Source organism: Grampus griseus (assembly GCF_964374135.1).
Source record: "Grampus griseus genome assembly, chromosome: 5".
Taxonomy (NCBI): Eukaryota; Metazoa; Chordata; class Mammalia; order Artiodactyla; family Delphinidae; genus Grampus; species Grampus griseus.
Genome location: NC_138998.1, coordinates 48,678,581 through 48,702,328, shown reverse-complemented (window position 1 = coordinate 48,702,328; position 23,748 = coordinate 48,678,581). Strand labels below are relative to the sequence as shown.

Here is a 23,748-nt window from a genome sequence, read left to right as displayed (position 1 = left end):
ACGCTAGTATTTACTCTGACAGAAAGAGCTTTTTGCAAATTTCTGATGCAGAGCAGGTAGGGAGAGCTTCAGCTTTCTAAAGTGATTTGATCAGAGGGATACAAAATGGCTGTGCAGGTGACTACAGAAAATCGTAACTAGGAAGTAAGTCAGCTTCCATCCACTGAGGTACTCTTTTTTCTTTCTTTCTTTTTTCATTTTTTGGCTTCTAGGTAGAAGAACGGTCAAGGCTCAACCGGCAGAGTTCACCTGCCATGCCTCACAAGGTTGCCAACAGGATATCAGACCCCAACCTGCCCCCACGGTCGGAGTCCTTCAGCATCAGTGGGGTTCAGCCTGCTCGGACACCCCCCATGCTCAGACCAGTAGATCCCCAGGTACGTCCTCCCTTCATTCCACTGGCTTTTTTCAACAGGTATACAGTAAAGTCTAATAAAAGCCCAGGAAATTGTAACATGGATTCAGGCATGGGTCCAGCCAAGTCATGGCTTTTAATATCAAATCTCTAGTAAGATAGGAGACCCCACTGAATGTGAAAGGCAGCAGAAGGAGTAAGAAAGAAAAAAGCACCATCCTTAACTTTAAGCCAACCACAAAGTCACTTCTTGGTAAATTGCCTCTCTGGAGACCCGGGGGAGTTCCTGCCAGGTCAGAACGAGCATCCTTTTAGATATAATTACCAAAACTAACATTTGTGTAGACCTTTGATACGTATAAACTATTATATTATCTTTTGTTCCTTGGGATTTTCACATGAGCCTGAAACTGAAAAAATTAAATGGACTAGGTTAAGTAAAATTGTGTCTTCTAAGCCAGTGGTTTGCAAAGTGTGGTCACTGGGCCAGCAGCATAGCATCAGCCAGAAACTTGGTAGAAACGCAGATTCTGAGGCCCACCTCAGACCTACTGGTCAGCAACTCTAGGGTTGGGGCCTGGCAGTCTGGAGTTTAATAGCCTCCAAGTGATTCTGATGCACTTTGAAGTTTGAGAACCATTGTTTTAAGCTATTTGGAAAAGAAAAGAAGATATCTCCACTTTTAGATAAGGAGGAAGTTTCTGGAAGTTTTAGAGGATTTTATATATACCAAAAATGAAATAGGAATTGAAATGAAGTATGAAATTAGATGAAAAATAAAGGTAATGTAGATGTTTTCACCCAAATGTCTTAAACTTCTTCCAGGTATCCACCTGTGTTAACACTTCCACAGAATATTCTGAGGTCACCTTTGAAATATGTAATGCTATTTGAACTGGAGTTTAAGAGTAGACACAGTCAAGGAGTCTTGGTTTTAAGTTTGCCTTTAGTATATGAGGTCCAAGATTTTTCAGTACCAGCCAGCTTGGCACTTGTTTGTTTTTATTTGTATGAGTCCAGGCCTAACCTTCCATGGCGTACTTTTTTTTTTTTTTAATAGAAATCATGCCAATTATAAACCATGGTTATAAGCAGACTCAATTTGCAACCATAACTGCAGCAAATTTCAAGGTTTCTTAAAATTTAATTTAATTTTTTTTTATACAGCAGGCTCTTATTAGTTACCCATTTTATACATATTAGTGTATACATGTCAATCCCAATCTCCCAATTCATCCCACCACCACCATCCCCACCCCACCGCTTTCCCCCCTTGGTGTCCATATGTTTTTCTCTACACCTGTGTCTCAATTTCTGCCCTGCAACCGGTTATCTGTACCATTTTTCTAGGTTCCACATATATGCATTAATATACAATATTTGTTTTTCTCTTTCTGACTTACTTCACTCTGTATGACAGTCTCTAGGTCCATCCACGTCTCTACAAATGACCCAATTTCATTCCTTTTTGTGGCTGAGTAATATTCCATTGTATATATGTACCACATCTTCTTTATCCATTTGTCTGTTGATGGGCATTTAGGTTGCTTCCATGACCTGGTTATTGTAAATAGTGCCGCAATGAACATTGGGTACTTTTTTTTTTTTTTTTTGCGGTACGCGGGCCTCTCACTGTTGTGGCCTCTCCCATTGTGGAGCACAGGCTCTGGACGCACAGGCTCGGCAACCATGGCTCATGGGCCCAGCCGCTCCGCGGCACGTGGGATCTTCCCGGACCAGGGCACGAACCCGCGTCCCCTGCATCGGCAGGCAGACTCTCAACCACATGTGTCTTTTTGAATCATGGTTTTCTCTGGGTATATGCCCAGTAGTGGGATTGCTGGGTCATATGGTAATTCTATTTTTAGTTTTTTAAGGAACCTCCATACTGTTCTCCATAGTGGCTGCATCAATTTACATTCCCACCAACAGTGCAAGAGGGTTCTCTTTTCTCCACACCCTCTCCAGCATTTGTTGTTTGTAGATTTGCTGATGATGCCCATTCTAACAGATGTGAGGTGATACCTCATTGTAGTTTTGATTTGCATTTCTCTAATAATTAGTGATGGTGAGCAGCTTTTCATGTGCTTCTTGGCCATCTGTATGTCTTCTTTGGAGAAATGTCTATTTAGGTCTTCTGCCCATTTTTGGATTGGGTTGTTTGTTTTTTTAATATTGAGCTGCATGAGCTGTTTATATATTTTGGAGATTAATCCTTTGTCCATTGATTCATTTGAAAATATTTTCTCCCATTCTGAGGGCTGTCTTCTCATCTTGTTTGTAGTTTCCTTTGCTTTGCAAAAGCTTTGAAGTTTCATTAGGTCCCATTTGTTTATTTTTGTTTTTATTTCCATTACTCTAGGAGGTGGATCAAAAAAGATCTTGCTGTGATTTATGTCAAAGTGTGTTCTTCCCATGTTTTCCTCTAAGAATCTTATAGTGTCCGGTCTTACATTTAGGTCTCTAATCCATTTTGAGTTTATTTTTGTGTATGGTGTTAGGGAGTCTTCTAATTTCATTCTTTTACATGTAGCTGTCCAGTTTCCCCAGCACAACTTATTGAAGGACTGTCTTTTCTCCATTGTATATCCTTGCCTCCTTTGTCATAGATTACTTAATCATAGGTGCATGGGTTTATCTCTGGGCTTTCTATCCTGTTCCATTGATCTATTTTTCTGCTTTTGTGACAGTACCATATTGTCTTGATTACTGTAGCTTTGTAGTATAGTCTGAAGTCAGGGAGTCTGATTCCTCCAGCTCTGTTTTTTTCCCTCAAGACTGCTTTGGCTATTTGGGGTCTTTTGTGTCTTCATACAAATTTTAAGAATTTTTTGTTCTAGTTCTGTAAAAAATGCCATTGGTAATTTGATAGGGATTGCATTGAATCTGTAGATTGCTTTGGGTAGTATAGTCATTTTTACAATATTGATTCTTCCAGTCCAAAAACATGGTATATCTCTCCATCTGTTTGTATCATGTTTAATTTCTTTCATCAGTGTCTTATAGTTTTCTGCATACAGGTCTTTTGTCTCCCTAGGTAGGTTTATTCCTAGGTATTTTATTCTTTTTGTTGCAATGGAAAATAGGAGTCTTTCCTTAATTTCTCTTTCAGATTTTTCATCACTAGTGTACAGGAATGTAAGAGATTTCTGTGCATTAATTTTGTATCCTGCTACTTTACCAAATTCATTGATTAGCTCTAGTAGTTTTCTGGTGGCATCTTTACGATTCTCTATGTATAGTATCATGTCATCTGCAAACAGTGACAGTTTTACTTCTTCTTTTCCAATTTGTATTCCTTTTATTTCTTTTTCTTCTCTGATTGCCGTGGCTAGGACTTCCAAAACTATGTTGAATAATATTGGTGAGAGTGGACATCCTTGTCTTGTTCCTGATCTTAGAGGAAATGCTTTCAGTTTTTCACCATTGAGAATGATGTTTGCTGTGGGTTTGTCATATATGGCCTTTATTATGTTGAGGTAGGTTCCCTCTATGCCCACTTTCTGGAGAGTTTTTATCATAAATCGGTGTTGAATTTTGTCAAAAGCTTTTTCTGCATCTATTGAGATGATCATATGGTTTTCCTTCTTCAATTTGTTAATATGGTGTATCACACTGATCAATTTGCATATATTGAAGAATCCTTGCATCCCTGGGATAAATCCCACTTGATCGTAGTGTATGATTCTTTTAATGTGTTGTTGGATTCTGTTTGCTAGTATTTTGTTGAGGATTTTTGCATCTATATTCATCAGTGATATTGGTCTTTAATTTTCTTTTTTTGTGGTATCTTTGTCTGGTTTTGATATCAGGGTGATGATGGCCTCACAGAATGAGTTTGAAAGTGTTCCTTCCTCTTCAGTTTTTTGGAAGAGTTTGAGAAGGATGGGTGTTAGCTCTTCTCTAAATGTTTGATAGAATTCACCTGTGAAGCCATCTGGTCCTGCACTTTTGTTTGTTGGAAGATTTTTAATCGCAGTTTCAATTTCATTACTTGTGATTGGTCTGTTCATATTTTCAATTTCTTCCTGGTTCAGTCTTGGAGGGTTATACCTTTCTAAGAATTTGTCCATTTCTTCCAGGTTGTCCATTTTATTGGCATAGAGTTGCTTGTAGTAGTCTCTTAGGATGCCTTGTATTTCTGCCGTGTCTGTTGTAACTTCTCCTTTCTCATTTCTAATTTTATTGATTTGAGTCCTCTTCTTCTTTTTCTTGATGAGTCTGGCTAATGGTTTATCAATTTGCTTATCTTCTCAAATAACCAGCTTTTAGTTTTATTGATCTTTGCTATTGTTTTCTTTGTTTCTATTTCATTTATTTCTGCTCTGATCTTTATTATTTCTTTCCTTCTGCTAACTTTGGGTTTTGTTTGTTCTTCTTTCTCTAGTTCCTTTAGATGTAAGGTAGATTGTTTATTTGAGATTTTTCTTGTTTCTTGTGGTAGGCTTGTATAGCTATAAACTTCCCTCTTAGAACTGCTTTTGCTGCATCCCATAGGTTTTGGATCATCGTGTTTTCATTGTCCTTTGTTCTTGGTATTTTTTAACTTCCTCTTTGATTTCTTCAGTGATCTCTTGGTTATTTAGTAACGTATTGCTTAGCTTCCATGTGTTTGTGTTTTTTATGGGTTTTTTTCCCTATAATTGATTTCTAATCTCATAGCATTGTGGTCAGTAAAGATGCTTGATATGATTTCAATTTTCTTAAGTTTACTAAGGCTTGATTTGTGACCCAAGATGTGATCTATCCTGGAGAATGTTCCATGCACACTTGAGAAGAAAGTGTAATCTGCTGTTTTTGGATGTAATGTCCTATAAATATCAATTAAACCTATCTGGTCTATTGTGTCATTTAAAGCTTGTGTTTCCTTATTAATTTTCTGTTTGGATGACCTGTCCATTGGTGTAAGTGAGGTGTTAAAGTCCCCCACTATTATTGTGTTACTGTCGATTTCCTCTTTTATAGCTGTTAGCACTTGCCTTATGTATTGAGGTGCTCCTGTGTTGGGTGCATACATATTTATAATTGCTATATCTTCTTGGATTGATCCCTTGATCATTTTGTAGTGTCCTTCTTTGTCTCTTGTAACATTCTTTTTTTTGCGGTACATGGGCCTCTCACTGTTGTGGCCTCTCCCGTTGCGGAGCACAGGCTCCGGACGCGCAGGCTCAAAGGCCATGGCTCACGGGCCCAGCCACTCTGCAGCATGTGGGATCTTCCTGGACTGGGGCACGAACCCGTGTCCCCTGCATCAGCAGGCGGACTCTTAACCACTGCACCAACAGGGAAGCCCTCTTGTAACATTCTTTATTTTAAAGTCTATTTTATCTGATATGAGTATTCCTACTCCAGCTTTCTTTTGATTTCCATTTGCATTGAATATCTTTTTCCATCCCCTCACTTTCAGTCTGTATGTGTCCCTAGGTCTGAATTGGGTCTCTTGCAGACAGCATATATATGGGTCTTGCTTTTGTATCCACTCACCGAGCCTGTGTCTTTTGGTTGGAACATTTAATTCATTCATGTTTAAAGTAATTATCAATGTGTATGTTCCTATTACCATTTTCTTAATTGTTTGGGGTTTGTTTTTGTAGGTCCTTTTCTTCTCTTCTGTTTCTGTCTTAGAGAAGTTCCTTTAGCATTTGTTGTAGAGCTGGTTCAGTGGTGCTGAATTCTCTTAGATTTTGCTTGTCTGTAAAACTTTTGATTTCGCCCTTGAATCTGAGTGAGATCCTTGCCAGGTAGAGTAATCTTGGTTGTAGGTTCTTCCCTTTCATCACTTTAAATATGTCATGCCACTCCCTTCTGGCTTGTAGAGTTTCTGCTGAGAAATCAGCTGTTAACCTTATGGGAGTTCCCTTGTATGTTATTTTTCGTTTTTCCCTTGCTGCTTTCATTAATTTTCTTTGTCTTTAATTTTTGCCAATTTGATTACTGTGTGTCTCAGTGTGTTTCTCCTCGGGTTTATCCTGTTTAGGTTTATCCTGCACTTCCTGGACTTGGGTGGCTATTTCCTTTCCCATGTTAGGGAAGTTTTCAACTATAATCTCTTCAAATATTTGCTTGCGTCCTTGCTCTCTCTCTTCTCCTTCTGGGACCCCTATGATGCGAATGTTGTTGCGTTTAATGTTGTCCCAGAGGTCTCTTAGGCTGTCTTCATTTCTTTTCATTCTTTTTTCTTTATTCTGTTCCACAGCAGTGAATTCCACCATTCTGTCTTCCAGGTCACTTATCCATTCTTCTGCCTCAGTTATTCTGCTATTGATTCCTTCTAGTGTATTTTTCATTTCAGTTATTGTATTGTTCATCTCTGTTTGTTTGTTCTTTAATTCTTCTAGGTCTTTGTTAAACATTTCTTGCATCTTCTTAATCTTTGCCTCCATTCTTTTTCCAGGATGAGGTCCTGGATCATCTTCACTATCATTATTCTGAATTCTTTTTCTGGAAGGTTGCCTATCTCCACTTCATTTAGTTGTTTTTCTGGGGTTTTGTCTTGTTCCTTCATCTAGTACATAGCCCTCTGCCTTTTCATCTTGTCTGTCTTTCTGTGAATGTGGTTTTTGTTCCACAGGCTGGAGGACTGTAGTTCTTCTTGCTTCTGCTGTCTGCCCTGTGGTGGATGAGGCTATCTAAGAGGTTTGTCCATGGGGTACATTTTTATAGAAACTTCTCTTTTAACACACAAACTTCCTCTTTAAAAAGCCCCTAACTTTGACCTTTTAGGACACTATTGCCCTGTAAAAGGGGGAAGTAGAGGGAAAACTTATGAAACTCTATTGAAGTGAGCAGGAAATGAAAATGTAGATACCCTGTGACAGCTAATTGGATTAAACATTCTTCAGGAGCTTCAATTTTTGTTTTTATTTTGGAGGCTCTTTTAAAGTAGGTTTGTGTTTTGTACTACATTTTTTAAAATTTATTTTATTGAAGTATAGTTGATTTACAATGTTGTGTCAGTTTCTGTTTTACAGCAAAGTGATTCAGTTAAACATAAACATATTATATTCTTTTTCATATTCTTTTCCATTATGGTTTATCACAGGATACTGAATATAGTTCCCTGTGCTATACAGTAGGACCTTGTTGTTTATCCATTCTATACATGATAGTCCGCATCTGTTAATCTCAAACTCCCAATACGTTCCTTCCCCAACCCCCTCCGCCTTGGCAACCACAAATCTGTTCTCAATGTCTGTGAGTCTGTTTCACAGATAAGTTCATTTTTGTCATATTTTAGATTCCACATATAATTCTACTTTATTGTATTTGTCTTTTTTTCTTTCTGACTTACTTCACTTTGTATGATAATCTCTGGGTCCATCCGTGTTGCTGCAAATGGCAATATTTCATTCCTTTTTATGGCTGAGTAATATTCCATTGTATATGTGTACCACATCTTCTTTATCCATTCCTCTGTCGATGGACATTTAAGTTGCTTCCGTGTCTTGGCTGTTGTAAACAGTGCTGCTATGAACATTGGGGCGCATGTACTACATATTTGTAAGATAGGCTTTGTTTTCATATTAATACTTAATATATTTAATGATATTTACCCTTAATATAAATTTGATTGGTTACAGTTCTATTCTGGTTGAAGCATAACATTCCATTGAACTGGACTTTGAGAATTGCCTCTGAACCATAATGAATAACATTGCAGGTTTCAGACCCAGGATAGTCTGAAGAGGCTGGGGCAGGGCTGCTCCAGGGATAAGACCACAAGGGCAAGAGGAACGGGGCCAGGCTGGTGGAGGAGGGCTATAGAGATGCTCCCCAGCAGTCTGGGCACTGAGATTTCAATCCAAAGAGGGTCTGGTAGGTCCCTTGTACAAAGCAGATACTAGATTAATGTTTGTGGACTTAACAGTTTAATTTAGAAAGTCTCTAGATGTTTTCCCAGCCAAGATTGACTGAGCACCTCCACATGCCAGGCGTGGTGCTAGACGCAGAGATAGGAGGTCAGACATGGCTCTTGTCTCTGAGGAGCTTACCTATGTGATGGAGGGGGACTCAGGCTCACATGAGCACAATGAAGTGTGAACAGTGCTAATGGTAAAGGGTACTCTGAACTCTATATGTTCATGATTTGTCTTAAAAAGCCACCCTTCTGCCTAAAGACTACATTTCTTCCCTGCATGAACAACATCAACACATGCCAAATTGTGAGACTTACCACAACTCTAAAAGAAACGTCCTGGTCTCGAGAGTTATATAATATCCTAGCTGGTAAGAGCCAGTTCACCAGAAAGCAGCATAGTGTAGCAGTTAGGCTGTGGGGTTACAATACCGGAACTACAATTAAGCGTATGTGTGGGTTATAACCCAGGCTCTGGCACGTATTAACTGTGAAATCCAGGTTGTTACCTACCCTCTCTAATCCTTACATTCTCATGAGGAAAATAATTGTGTCCGTCTCATGGTCGATTTAGTGAATTCACAAGACGTAAGATGTTCAGAGCAATTCTTGTTTCACAGAGCACTCTCTGAAGTCAAAGTTAGGAGGTTGAAAGGAGGAAGTTTGTAACATTAGAAGAGAAGTGCTTGTAAATATATTGTATTGCTGCTCAGTAAATGTTCACTAAAAATCATTATCATGACACTTATTTCACCGACTTCTTAGCAGTCCCAAGTCAATCATTTAACTCTTTGCCAGGAACCCTGGTCAAGCCCTCCAGCTCTAAATGGGAAATTCGGGGGGGCTTTGAAAAGCATGCTGCAGAGAACGGTGATGGGCTCTGTGTACTGTTTCTTTCTCCCTAAAATTTTATTTTCCCTTCCCCTGAGTGAGGTCCTAGCTGATCTGCTTTTTCTTCTAATAACACTGCTGTGATGTTGGTTTGATGCTTAGATCCCACATCTGGTAGCTGTGAAATCCCAGGGACCTGCCTTGACCGCCTCCCAGTCGGTGCACGAGCAGCCCACGAAGGGCCTCTCTGGGTTTCAGGAGGCTCTGAACGTGAGCTCTCACCGTGTGGAGATGCCGCGCCAGAACTCGGATCCCACCTCTGAAAACCCGCCTCTCCCCACTCGCATTGAGAAGTTTGACCGAAGCTCTTGGTTACGACAGGAAGAAGACATTCCACCAAAGGTAATAGTACTGGGGTTTTTATCGACATCACCATCATCGTCATCATTGTTTGTTATTATTCTTATTATTACTATTACTGTTATCATTGTTATTACCCCCGTTCCAGACCATTCATAGTATTGAAGAACCTGGCACCAAAGTACCGTCCATTCTTGCGTTTGTTTTGGTCCCTCCTCGTTCCCAAGCTAAGACTTGGATTGTCGTTTATCATTTCTGATCTCCATTTTCCCCAAAGAAATGGAGGCTCAGGTAGACTGAACGACTTGGAAGCATATATCCTGTATCCAGAATTAGAACTCGCAACCCCAAGCATTCCAAACTGTTCTTTTAACTATCCATCTTAAGAAATAGAATAATATGGATATTTTCATCGATTACTTAATCTATGTCTAGACAAATTTAAAATTTCCAGATTAAAAAGTAAGGAATTTTTTTATTCCTATTTTTAATAACCCAAAGTGAAAACAGGTTTCAAATGTTCAGAAGATAGTAATGCTCTTAGAATATTTTAGTTGGCTCCACTTAAGGAAAGCTCCTTCTAGGCCAGGTTGTGATTTAATTCCAGCCTTAATTGATTACTGAGGATTAAACTCTAGGGTAAAATGACCAGCCATTCCACTGGTTTGGTTTCATTTGTTTTGTTTTTGCCTATACCAAGTTGTTGTACATTCCAAAAAATGTCCTAAAACGTGGCCATGCATCTCACTACAGACAACCTGGAAACATCAAAATACTGTAGAAATTTTTGCATCAGATTCTTCCCGGTTCAGGATTCCCCTTTCTCCTGAACTCAGCATAGGAGCTATGACAAATGGAATGTCCCACAATTTCCAGAAATCGATGCCATTGTTGATTCCAGAAAGAAAGAAGACCTTTTTACCCAATGATTTTCAAATATTTTTCCTCTCAGAAGGATATTATACCAGGATTTCTATTATTTTGAAAGTGAAATTAGCTGATAATGGCTCTTTTGTTGTTGTTCTCATCTTGTGGAAGCAGAGATGCCATCAGAAAAGGTTATTTATGGAGCAAAGTTCAATCTAGAGAATAGGATGGGCAGAGGAGCAGACAGGAGAGCTGGGGAAACATTTGACGTTATGGGTCCACTCTCTAAAAACACGCAGGCACACACTTATAACTCTGGGAGGAAAAATTTAGATCAATACAAAGATTTTGGGTTTTAATAATTCATTAGACTGTCTCTCTCTACAACTGTTTCAGTTGACCAAGTGCAAAAGGAAAACTAGTGAGAGTAATATTTAATTTGAGCAGGTGGGAACACTGTTTCGGTTATTCTGCTTCACTTCACTGACTCATCTTTCTAGGTCTTTATCTTAAAATGTATTATAATAGCCAATAAGATCCGTATTAGTGTTAAATATCATTTAATATACTAAACATAATATTAAAACAAAGCATAATTTAAAAATACCTAGTACAAAATATAAACCTACTTTAAAAGGACCTCCAAAAATAAATAAAAGTTGAAGCACCTCATGAATGTTTAGCCCAACCAGCTGTCACAGGAGATGTACATTTTCATTCCCTAGTCACTTTTCATAAAGTAAGTTTTTCCTCTACTCTCCCCTCATGTTGGACTCCTTTGGTGCACTTACCAGTATTTGATTTCATTAGAAAATGTTTCCTAACATGAGGCATACTTGAATTCTACCTTAGGCCCTTGAAAGTTAAGGTAATGGTACGTTTTCCTACCGTACCTCACAGTCTGACTGGTATTCACATAGTTTTTTGAAGACCTTCCAGTATTTTCAGTATTAGTCCTGTTTTGTATCACGTTTGCAAATTGACCTTCCAAAGTTCAGTGTTGGCGGTTTGTTTTTAATTAGAAATTGCAAGTTGATTAGGAAGTAGAACCGTTCAGGATCTATTGCAGTAGTTTTTCTGAGCTCACTAACATGTGGCTTATGTCCCAAGCCTGATACCCTAATTTCTCACCAGATTTCATAATTTCCTTACCTGTTTATCAGTTGTATTGTGAGTTAAAAATGGAACTCGGTTTATCTGGATGTCTCATCAGATGCAATTTCCAATGATCAGCTGAGTTAATGATACCCCAGAGAAATTTCTGATATCCACCACTCTTGTGCAAATGAAGGGAATCAATTATTTTAGCCCAGTGAATCAAAATAATCCGCTTGGTCTGTTTCTAAATTTGTTTTTTAAATTGAGCACTTTGTACTCCCTAATGGTGGCTGAAATGTGCCTCATTGCCTTTCGTTTGATTTTGTTTAGGGAGTTAACTATTTCTTTGAGAAATGCAAGATGTTTCTTTCCTGTTTCTGATAGTTCTGTATCTCCTGGGAGATCTTAGGAAAGGAGTAGCTTGCTTTTCAGGCGGAACCCTGTGGAAGCTATTTTATGGAAAATATCTCTGAATTCTGGTTTTCTTTCAGGTGCCTCAAAGAACAACTTCTATATCCCCAGCATTAGCGAGAAAGAATTCTCCTGGAAATGGTAGTGCTCTGGGACCCAGACTAGGATCTCAACCCATCAGAGCAAGGTAAGGGAAGGAAGATGGGTAAGTTGAAGGGAGAAGTCCCCACCTACCGTTGTCGTTGTTGCTTTCCTTAAAAAATGTCTTTGTTCTTTTTTCACTTCAGAGGCATGTTGGCTGGCCACCCAGACTGTACGCTTTGGTGGACCAGACACATGTCTTTTATTTCTTCAGTAGCCTTTCACAGAAATCAGTGTGCGGTGAGGGCTCATGAATGAACGAGTCAATGAATCACAGGGTCAACGAATGAATCAGCCCAGAATCCAACCAGGTTTACCTTACTTGGCAGTTTTTTAAACGTGGGAGTAAGACTGCAAATAGAAGTCTGGGTGCAGCGCCCCTGACCGTTACTTCAGAGACCATTTCGTGAAGCCAGCCAAACAAAATGGCCTGATCTGAGTTGGTTTTAGCATCAGGCCAAGACATGTGCCGTGGGAGCTATTGAGACAGTAATTGCCATAGAAATGCTGTAGCCACCAGCTGCAGAGCTTCCCTAGTTCGGCAAATTACAGAAGAACTAGTTCTCATGAGGAAATCACCTCTGGCATTAAGGAGCATCACTGAAATACAGTGATGCTCCCGCTGTTGCTCTGTGCTCTCCTAGAATTTTCTACCGACCCTGTATATTCCTACAATCAGGAAGTTGCGTCCACCTACTGGTTGGTGTCGAGTGCTCAAGCGAAGAAGCTGGAAAATAAACAATATCCTTACAGTATCTGAGCAGATTTTATGTGGTAACAGATGCTGTTTGCTGCTGTAGTCCATCAAGCTTCCCTCAGATTTTTTCATGAAGAGTACACTCCTTTTTAGGATCAACTGAAATAGCAAATGGCCTCTGCTGAGACTATAAAAAGGAACTTGGGCAGGCTGCTTTATCCGTCTTCATTGTGTTCATGAGAGCGCTCTTGCTAGTCAAAGAGAAGGAGAGACTGAAAATGAAGGTTATGACCATTTGTACAGATCCTAAAATATGGAATGCCTTTGATCATAAAGCTTTCATTTTCCTCTTCACATGAAAAGCCTTAGGAAGGGGTCAGTCCATAAATAAGATGGAACTGCACTAAAAACATCCATCCCTTGAGGGCAAAGAAGCTAACTCGTCTGAGTGGAGTTGCCAACGAGCAGTTTTTGTCCAGTGACTCGTCAGGTTCACGCTGAGTTGGTGCTGGGAGCAGCTGAGGAAGCCTAGAGCGGACTGTGACCAGGGAGCCAAAGGAATGTCAGGCTGGATTGCCGGCCTGAACTTTATCAGTCCCCCTCTTCGAGCGGTGATAAGCCCCCAATTATCAGTGCTTCTTGCTCATTGGAACCCTGCCTTCAAGGCTGTGTTCATTAGATCAGTTGTTTAGAAGTTTAGTTGCTATAGATCAAGCATCGTTTCAACTTTAAATCTTTTTCCCTCTCTCAACCAAAAAGAAAGAGAACTGTCATTCTATAGCCAAATAAAAAGCAGCTCTTTGTTCCCTCTGAAATGTTATTTTAATGATATTAAGGCCCTAAGATAACTGGTGTTTGATGGTCAGTGGTTTGCAAAGCATGTGCTTTTCCCTTGGAACCTCTTAAACATTGTACTTTTTACAAAGAACGCAGACCTTGTGAAGACAACTAATGTTTTTCTGCTTACAGAAAAGGTAGAGAGGAAGTGAGCTAAGAGGTAATAATTATTTACCTGCAATGAAAGTCAGAGGCATTGCAGGGGAGGGGGAGGATGGAGAATCCCTATCTCTGCCTTGTGAAACAATCTGCCCAACAAGCCTGTTCCTTGCTGTCACGTATCTCTAAGTGACCAGCATTTAATATGTGAATTGGGGCTTCCCTGGTGGCACAGTGGTTGAGAGTCCGCCTGCCGATGCAGGGGATGCGGGTTCGTGCCCCGGTCCAGGAAGATCCCACATGCTGTGGAGCGGCTGGACCCGTGAGCCATGGCCGCTGAGCCTGCGCGTCCGGAGCCTGTGCTCCGCAATGGGAGAGGCCACAACAGTGAGAGGCACGCGTACCGCAAAAAAAATGTGAATCAGACTTTGCAACTCTAGATTGGATTGCATTTTAAAACGTTTTGGGATTTGGAATATTTACTGTGCTAGAGATGGCTTTAGTTCACCTTTGTTGCATAATAAAGCGTGCCAAGACATAGTGGCCTGAGATAGTAACAATTTCTTATTGTGCACGATTCTGTGGGTTGGCTGCAAAGTTGTTCCACTGGTCTCACCTGGGCTTGCTTCTGCAGCTGCACTGAGCTGATAGGTCAGCTGTACCTTCACGTGGTCTTTCATCCTGGGCTTCTTGACTGTTTGGTGATTTCGGGACAGCATCCCAAGAGGGAAAGCCCCAATAAACAAGCACTTTTGAAGGCTTTGCTTCTGTCATCTTTACTGATGTCCCATTGGCAACCACAAGTCACATGGCCAAGCCCAGAGTCAGTGTGTAAAGGAAATTCACAGGGGCACAGACAAGGGGAGATGTGATTCACGGGTGGTGGGAGCGGAGTGGGAGGGAGGCTGTTACTGAACACAGAGACTGTCTTACTTTCTATTGGTTCTAATAAAGTCCTCATAGTTCTTTTTGTACCATTTGTCAGACAACTGCCCATCCATAAAGCCATAAAAAAAAAAAGGGTTGCTTTTAAATATTTTGTCCTTTGCAATACTGTATAGACTCCCAAATGCCTTATACTGCCTTAAATGTCAAGGTGAACAGTTGAGTTTAAACCGTGATTTGATTTGTTCATTTTTTAAATTTCTGTTTTAAAACCTTCCATGCACTTTAACATTTAACTTTGATTCATGTGTTCTTTTAAAGCACATTAAAATTTGATTAAACAAGTACATTCAGAGTATGAAAAGATTTAAATTAATCCAATAACACCCAGTCAAAACCCAATGACTAAATGCTTAATTTCAAAAAATAATTCTCCAACCCATCCCAAACCTGTCTTCTTATGGCTTGTTTGTTCTCATTTGCTATGTCATCAAAGAACAAAGTAAAATGAATTTTGGTGGGCAGCCAGTTAATTATAGACTTGGCCCTAGTATTTGGGCCAAGAAATCACTTTGTAATCCTAATTTTCTGTTTTGACTTTTTTCTATGACTCAAGTAAATGGAATAATTTTCACTTTACTGTGTGTTTTATAGACCAAACAGCATTCTCTGCAGGATGGCAAATGTCTGAGCTAACAGTTAGCATTTAAAGAAATCTATATGAATGTTTTCAAGTTTTTACACATTTGGATCTCAGTAGGCTCAGTTAGTATATGGACAAGGGAAATCTGTTATTTCATGGAATTCTTCTGAAATTGATCCCCGCTAAGAGCATTTATCTCAGCCCCCTTGGCCCCTAGGCCAGACTAAATTACAACATAATAAGGAAGAGAAAAATATGAACAGTGTGACATTTTCTCAAAACACTCATATTTCACCAAAAAAGCAAATAAGGTAGAAAAGCATTTTAAAGGTTTCCCTCTTTCTATGTGTGGTTACCTAGACACTAAACACTTCTTTCAGACTCCAGCAGCAAAAATAGCACCCTATTAAGATCAGCACCCACACTGGTTAGCTCCAGTTGGAGGGGGACTTGTACTAACAAGGCCCAGGTCAGGGATTTAATGCCCATGGGATCCAATTAACTTCACACTGAAAGAGGCCCTTGAGCCCCAGTCAGAGACGCAGGCTCATCCCGCTGGTTCTGCTGATACCCAGGCCACTCTTTTATGCCAGGACAGCCCTGGCCTGGGCCTTATCATCTAACGTGGCAGCAGCCTCCTATCTGGTCAGCCTGCCTCCATCCTGACCAGTCATTCATAAGCTGGCCCATGTTCTCTGCCAGACGTTAAGGCCATTGCTGCATAAGCCGCCCATTTCTTCTGATGACCCACTCTTCCGGGGTTTCCTAACGCAGACTTGGTCCCCAGTCAGGGTGGCGTCCTCTTTACATCAACAAGCCCCAGGAAAACCCCAGTCGATGTCTGCTCTCACCCTTCCCCCACCCCTCTGAAGCCTAATCAAGTCCTGTCTCCTTCCTGACACCACTGTTGACCACTCTAGGCTGCATGCCTTGTTTCGTAAACTCCAACACCATTTGCAGATGCTCGCACAGCACATGGAGTTTTGCCTTGCTGGCTGTTGTCTCCACCGCACATGTCTCACCTCTAGGATTATGTTGTACCTTGACTGTCTGCCCTGTGACCTGTACTCTCCTCCATCCCTCAAACTGGTCCACTGGTCTCACAAAGCAGGTATTTAATAGAAAGGTTTTGGTTAAATGATCAAAGGAGTGCTGTGTTCGAGCAAAGAGCTGGATCCTGCTACCACACCACAGCTGCCAGGGAAAATACTCAGAACTCACTGAACTGTATTCTCTTCGTAGATTTTTTTTTTCATACAAAGAACACTACATTACATCTCCACAAAATGAGAGCAACCACCAAGAAACCTTAGTATGCCCATCACCCTTGACCTGTAATATAATTTTTAGAAAAAATATTTTTAGAATTTATTAATTATACATAAATAATTCTTGACCACTACTGTTTAATGAAAGAGGGCAGTGGGGAAGAATTCATTATTTGGGAATGAAAGGAGATAGGATTGTTTCTTTTGGAAAAAAAAAATGAAAAATTTGAAAGGTGGCATATTGCAGAAGTATCACACATTTATCATTTTAGGTATTCTCCAAACAGGAGGGAGGGTATTTCCATTATGGATTCAAATCTATTTCAATCAATTAAATGCTAACAGTTTTCACAAAAATAATTACTACTCAAAGGAGTGCCATAAAAATATCAAGACTTTTTAAAGTTTTCCTTAAGTTTACCAGCACTCACTTCTGCAGTCAGTTTTACTGTTAGGTTGACTTAGCAACCCCTTTACCATAAAAAAATTTAAGAGGTGAATATTGTCATAAATTCTACATTTGTATGATCAAAATTAATAAATTATAAGGACATATTTTATTTTCACTTGTTTTCCAAGACCACCAGCCATGTCTTCCAATAACCCAATATTTAAGAATTTTTGCAACTCGACCAAATATTTTCGCCAAATACGTTACTGCAAAGCAAGACTCTTGTGTTTTCAGAAAAAAATTATTTGCTTTAGTTGCTGCTTTAATGATGCCATTTTGTGGCCAGATTTTAACAGACCAAACTGCAAGTGTCTCCAGGGAAGGGACCATATTATTTTCACATTTATACATGAAGCGTCTGACACCCAACGCAGTGCAGAGTACCTGTTACCCACTTAATACTCCTGAAATGGGCAGAGCAAAAGGAAAGCATAGAATTACATTTTTTTAATAACACCTTTATTGGAGTATAATTGCTTTACAATGTTGTGTTAGTTTCTGCTGTATAACAAAGTGAATCAGCTATACATATACATATATCCCCATATCTCCTCCCTCTCGTATCTCCCTCCCACCCTCCCAATCTCACCCCTCTAGGTGGTCACAGAGCATGGAGCTGATCTCCCTGTGCTATGCGGCTGCTTCCCACTAGCTATCTATTTTACATTTGGGAGTGTATATATGTCCATGCCACTCTCTCACTTCGTCCCAGCTTACCCTTCCCCCTCCCCATGCCCTCAAGTCCGTTCTTTACATCTGCGTCTTTATTCCTGTCCTGCCCCTAGGTTCTTCAGAACATTTTTTTTTATTCCATATATATGTATTAGCATATGGTATTTGTTTTTCTCTTTCTGACTTACTTCACTTAATTTTTAAAAACTGCACTAAAGCAACAAGAAAATTTTTTACAAATTAGTTAGCTGTTCATAATAAAACCTGGTAAGAATTCAGTGAGATGGATCATCTCATACACTTCAGTGAAACCTGGCAGTATGTTTATACATTCACATACATATATATGTGCACATACATACCTAAGTTCATGCCATTCCACCCAAGAATTCCAGTTCTAGGAGAGATGTGATTGTGAATATTTGTATGCATCTAGATGGTTATTTCACTGTTATGTATAATAGCAATGTATTGGAAGCACCTAACAATAGGAGAATGGTTGAACTAATTTATCTATATTATGGAATACTATGCAGCTTTTATTGTTTTTAGAAGCATAAGAAGCTGCTCTCAATGCAGTCTAAAGGGGAAAAAAACAAGACACAAAATTGAATATACAGTGTGCTTCCATACATACAAAAGTAAAAAGACTAGAAGATAATATTCCATCCAGTAAAATATAGTTGAATATCTCTTGATTCAGAGGTTGCATGCATTGCTTCCTTAATTTTATCTTGTAATATTTTCAAGTGTTTTACAATGAGAATAGGAAAAGGGGTTTAAAAGAAAGCCTCCTTTAAAGATTCACCATTTCAGAGCTAATACGTTTGGTGTGATGACCCAGGAGTTGGGTCAAGAGTTCTTCCCGTCCAGATGCAGAATCTGGCCAGGAGCTCCACAGAGGATAGCATGACTGTCATTACCATTGACCCCTGTAATGCAAGGTCATATAGGTACTCTCTTTACCCCTTTGTACTGGGGATGGGGCTGGACTATGCTTGTGTCTACCAGTGGCAAGGTCTTGAGAGTGTAATCTCTGTGCTCTGCTGTCCATGCAGCAACCCTGACCTCCGGAGAACTGAGCCCATCGTGGAGAGCCCCTTGCAGAGGACGAGCAGTGGCAGTTCCTCCAGCTCCAGCACCCCTAGCTCCCAGCCCAGCTCCCAAGGAGGCTCTCAACCTGGGTCACAAGCAGGATCCAGTGAACGGACCAGGGTTCGAGGTAACGCTTTCCCCTACCTTTCCAGGACAGCATTCCCTGAGGAGGAGAGCCATGCACAGGGAACCAGATTACTTCCTGACTTCTAGGACTTCTGGTCCTGGCGTGGCCACCACTGTGTGATGCTGAAGAGCCACTTAACTGCTCTCAGCCTCAGTCTCCTTAGGGGAGTGGACCACCATCCCCAGTTATATGTGTGACATCAGTGTGGACTAAATGCTTTCTAATTGCAGATACCAGTGTTCGCCAGGGAGATCACAGAATATTGGTCTTACTTGAAAACGTAGTCATCAGTCACCTGCATTTCCATTTCCATTTGATTGATTGGTTAGAGTTTCATGGACCCCCAAGTATCCTCTTCCCCTTGTGTCAACTGTGTTCAGAATACAAGGTATTTTTCAAAGGGAAAGTTAATAAAGGCTAATGTAGAATAAATATACACTTGAGAGAAGATATAAAATCTATGACTTAAGAAGTACACTTGACTCTTCTGGTTTTTCCTATTAGAGAGGTAAAAATTAGCCTCTCTGACCATTTAATTCAAGTCATTCTTCATTGCTTAGTTTTCATTAATGAGGAAGCTTGTGAAAAACATTAATGTGTCCAGCTAATTATACATGATAACCTATTGTTTATAGCTAATCAAAATGTACTCTTTCTGCATAATCTTCTTCAGAAGATAATTTGGCCTCCAAGTAATAAAGACCGGGATTTTTTTGAAGTGCAATTTGGAAAACACTTATAAATTACTCTGCCTAATGAAAATCACCAGTTCTTTATTCTCGCTTAGCCTCTTCATTAGACACAATTATACTTTACCTTCTAATATTTCTTTGAGTAAACTCAAATGTATGTACATTTTGGAAAGGTCGATGTCAGACGTGCAATGCTTGTGTCTATGAATTGGGATAGGAACTGGCCTGTGGCTGCCCCTATGTGCAGTCTTCTGACATCAGTGGCACCACCCGGAGCTATGTATACTTTTGTTGCCTTGATCCAGATATAAAGTTACTTACTTTGGAAAACTGCCATTCCCTTACCTTTTTTCTATTCATAAGCAACTTAATTTGCTTAGTTAGAGCAAATGCTAAAGAAAACCAAACATAGGTATACCATTTTAATTCTCTGATCTGGTTCAGGTTTAATTCTTATCTTCTTTCCTTTGGCCTTTAGTTTTCCTGGGTTAAAAGCACTCATATCCCTGGTGTATCCCTACCCAGGAAAGACCACTTTGAAACCAAACAAAAGAATCTCTCCCACCTTAGATTGCTGCTTCTCTACCTATAAACTCATAAATCAGAGGGATGCTCTTCGCTTGTAGCTGTCAGGCAGCCCTCCCCCAGCCCTTGCTCTGTAACCTCTATTCTAGGGCCCTTCCGCTTTATCACCAACACTCTCCTTCCTGCCCTCACCCTAGACAACTCCCCTTTCCTCCCCCCATTTAAAAATCGTTCCTCCAAATAAAACAGGTTTCTACTTTTTTCTACAACAGTTCATCAGAAAATCTTATCCTGATGGGTAAGTGGTAAAGGAAGAAATCAAACATAGGATGCTAGCTCGGAGGCTGGTTTAGTATGATAATTGAGAATAGGACTTTGAGAAATCATACAGAACCCCAGCTCTGCACCTAACTTCAGTGTAACCTTAGGCTAGTTGTGTCATCTCTCTGTGTTCAACTGTCGTACAGGAAAACAGTGCCACGTCATTGGGTTGGAGCAAGGATTCAACGAGACAATTGACATAGAAAGCGTTTAGCACTAAGCCTGACACAGAATTAGTGCTCAGTAAATGGCGGTGCTGGCTAGTTTTTCATATAATTACCAGTGACCTCCAGGTTAAAAGACTAACTGCGTATGGCTGATTTTGATTGCCTGAACATTTACTGATTTTTCACGGATGTGCTTGAGGATTTGCCTAAGTGAATGAGGTGTCCGCTGAGTCATTTCCAAGGCTGACTCACCACAGAACTCCAGAACTTGAGCCAGCACCTTCTGACGGTCATTATCTTTCTTGGCCCTCTGTTTTTTTCCTCTAGCCAACAGTAAGTCGGAAGGATCACCTGTGCTCCCCCATGAGCCTTCCAAGGTGAAACCTGAAGAATCCAGGGAAATTACCCGACCTAGTCGACCGGCTGTGAGTGCTTTTCTCTCAAACAGTTTTGAACTCTTTTAATTTCCCAGAGAACCCGCAGGATAAAGTGGTTGGGGATGCACTCATGACTATGAAACAAAAAATGTTGAGATTAATAAGAACGGATGCTAGGAGCATCTGGAAGGAAGTCATACCTGATTAGGAAAGAAATGAACAGATCTTGGGTTGCTTATCTACTTTTGGTTATTTTGCTGATCATTAGCACTATGTTACAGAATAAGACAGGAAGAGAAATAACTCACATTATTCCATAATTTCTACTCAACAGCTTTAGCGAAAAGATGTTGAAAGTAACAATTAAGAATATTTGGGCACTTCCTATGGATTTTTCTTGTATATTCTTTTTACTTTAGCCTTTTCCTATATTATTTTCCACATGAATTAATACTACAATTTTTCTGCTGCATTTCTGCTGCTCTAGGACTGTATTTTCTAGACCAAAACTTGATAAGCATGGTCTGATAGGGGGCTGACAGCCTGAAATCTAGCTTCATTGCTGTAACACGTCAGACCCCAAATAGCCTTAAAGAAAGAAATAAGAGGATGGAGGTGGAAATTTGAAAATTAATTTGGAATGAGTTATTATATACTTATTTTATTTAAATTTTCCAAGAATCTTTTCTGTGAAATGGATGTGAAGATGTTTTCGTTTACTTTATTTTTTTACATTTTAAAGTAAGGAAGTACAGTGAGGGTAACAATGAAGGGCATTCACACCATTCTGGGTTGAGGTTCTTCTTGCCCTTTTTGCATTTATCAGTTGTGTACTAACAATTTCCATTTTGTGTCTAACCTGCTGCCTTTCTTCCGGCTTTTCCCCCTCATGTGGATTCTTCTGGATTGGTTTCCTCTTATCTCAGAGCTATAAGAAAGCTATAGATGAGGTTAGTATTACCTATTTGCTTGGTCATGCTTTCACAAGATGTAAATATAAACTGACTTCCTGAGGCTGATATTCAGAAAGGTGGCCAATTGGATCACAGATGAAAGTTCATTCCTTTGGAGTGACCTGCTGAGAGGAGAGCCCTTTCACAGAAGCCAGCCTGAGCCCCTCAGACACTGTGTATAGCTCCAGTCAAATGTCACTTTTCCAGCGTTCCAGTCTAGCTAAAGATAAGCATCGGTGCTTTGTTATTGGCACTGTTTCTCATCCTAGTATCTTCCAGTAGCAAAGCCTGAGCTTTTAACCTGCACTCGCCAGCCTTGCTAGGGGATGGCAGTTTTACTAACAAAGAAAAGAGACATCATTCTAGGGTCGTCCCCATTTATAGTGTGTGATTTGTGAACAAGGAGTTACCGGGTATTGTTAGATTAATTTGTGGGACATTAACTACAGCGTCAGCAGCAACGTCAACTTTAGTTAATGAATCCTGGCGAGTTAAGTAACTTGATTTCCTTATCTGTGGTGACATTTTTCCATTAGAAAAATATATGGCTTTGCCAATCTTAAGTAGCTTGCTAAGAAGGATGACTGCCTCACTGCTGTTTGTCAGACCTGCATGAATACAGCGTAGTGGAGTTGTTTTGGAAGAGAGAGGCCTTCTGCAAAGAGCCCTAACCGCATGGAATCTGAAGGCTAGCATTATGGCTTTAAGGCTGAGCACCGTTTTTGTGAAATGATGTAGAAAAAGCACAGGCTTTGGGAGTGAACAAGCTGCCTTCAGATTCTGGCTCCCCCAATAAATAACTGGAGGGGCCAGTCTCACGAACTCTCTGGGCCAGTTTCATCTGTAAAATGGGGATAAAAACACCTGCCTTTCCTCGCTCACAAGATTGTTTAGGTTCACTCAAGATCATGAGTGCAGGAGCATTTTCTGAAGTGTGAAGCGCTATGTAAAGCCAGGGCCTGAGGCGCGGAGCTATTCTGGTGGAAGAAGCACGTTTCTAATGTGTCTGATCTTTACCAAAAAGCGTCACTTTTTCAGAATTATGACCGCCTCACCATTCAGCGTGATTTAGAAAGTCATTATCATAGTTAAAGAATTATTGCTTATATAAAAAAGATTCTACACGTCTACAATGTGTGGATGGCATTATAGAAAGAAAAAAGGGAAATGTTTTTAATTGCTCTGTGCTACAGCCTTCAGGGATTATCACAAATTTTATCAGTTTTCTCCCAAACGGTTCTGGTGCTCAGGCTGCCAATAAAATGGTCGTGTGTGTGCACAGCTCAAGGTTTCCTCTTATGAGTCCAGAAATTAGCTTGGCGGTGGCTGTCATGAGGGAAAGGGCTCTCAGGGATTTCATCTGGTTAACCCAGGATATTTTAGGCTTTTAAAAATTGCTTTATTTATTTCAGGATATACTCTAGCACACTGGACAGAGATGAGAGGTAGGCAACAGAGGTACAAATAATTGAGGGGGTGTAAGCTGTACACCAAAATCTCTAGAGCCATGGATGACTGGAAAAAGCCCTCCACATGATTCTTCTAACCCTACCCCTTGAGTATCACTGATCCAAAACACAGGATTCCTTGGTTCTACCTAACCCAGTGGTCCTCGACCAGGGATGAGTATCCCCCCCGCAACTCCCCTTCCCTTAGGAGACATTTGGGAAAGTCTGGAGTCAGTTTGGTTGTCACAACTTGGAGGTGGGAAGCGGTGCTGCTGGCGTCTTGTGTGTAGAGCGGAGAGCTGCTGCTAAACAACCTACAGTGCACAGGAAAACAACCTACAATAGAGACTTATCCACCCCAAATGGCAGTAGTGCCACAGTCAAAACACCTTGAGTTAAATCTCTCTCCCATCTCCATTCCTAGGTTTTAAGATGGCTTCCATCCACCATGACTGATATGCCATTTAGATAACCCGAGTTTGAAATGAGCAGTCTTAAAATGCCAAAAACATATTGCTTGTTATTGCTAATTTAATTATTTGAGTTCCATAAAAGTCAGTCTGGGGGAGTGTC

At 40.2% G+C, this 23,748-nt stretch overlaps 1 protein-coding gene across 8 annotated transcripts in view; it reads left to right on the top strand.

Annotated features, from left to right (window-relative positions):
* The window catches only part of TNIK (TRAF2 and NCK interacting kinase), a 412,271-nt gene that overhangs the window by 346,278 nt on the left and 42,245 nt on the right, over nucleotides 1–23,748 (top strand). For 5 of the 8 annotated variants that reach the window (XM_082655677.1, XM_082655674.1, XM_082655673.1 and 2 more), the window contains 6 exons: nucleotides 213–377; nucleotides 9,204–9,443; nucleotides 11,858–11,964; nucleotides 18,529–18,692; nucleotides 20,725–20,822; nucleotides 21,701–21,724. In XM_082655677.1, coding sequence (XP_082511803.1) covers nucleotides 213–377; nucleotides 9,204–9,443; nucleotides 11,858–11,964; nucleotides 18,529–18,692; nucleotides 20,725–20,822; nucleotides 21,701–21,724 — 798 coding nt within the window. The remainder of the gene's footprint in view (nucleotides 1–212; nucleotides 378–9,203; nucleotides 9,444–11,857; nucleotides 11,965–18,528; nucleotides 18,693–20,724; nucleotides 20,823–21,700; nucleotides 21,725–23,748) is intronic. The other 3 variants (XM_082655678.1, XM_082655675.1, XM_082655672.1) reach the window with 1 other exon arrangement.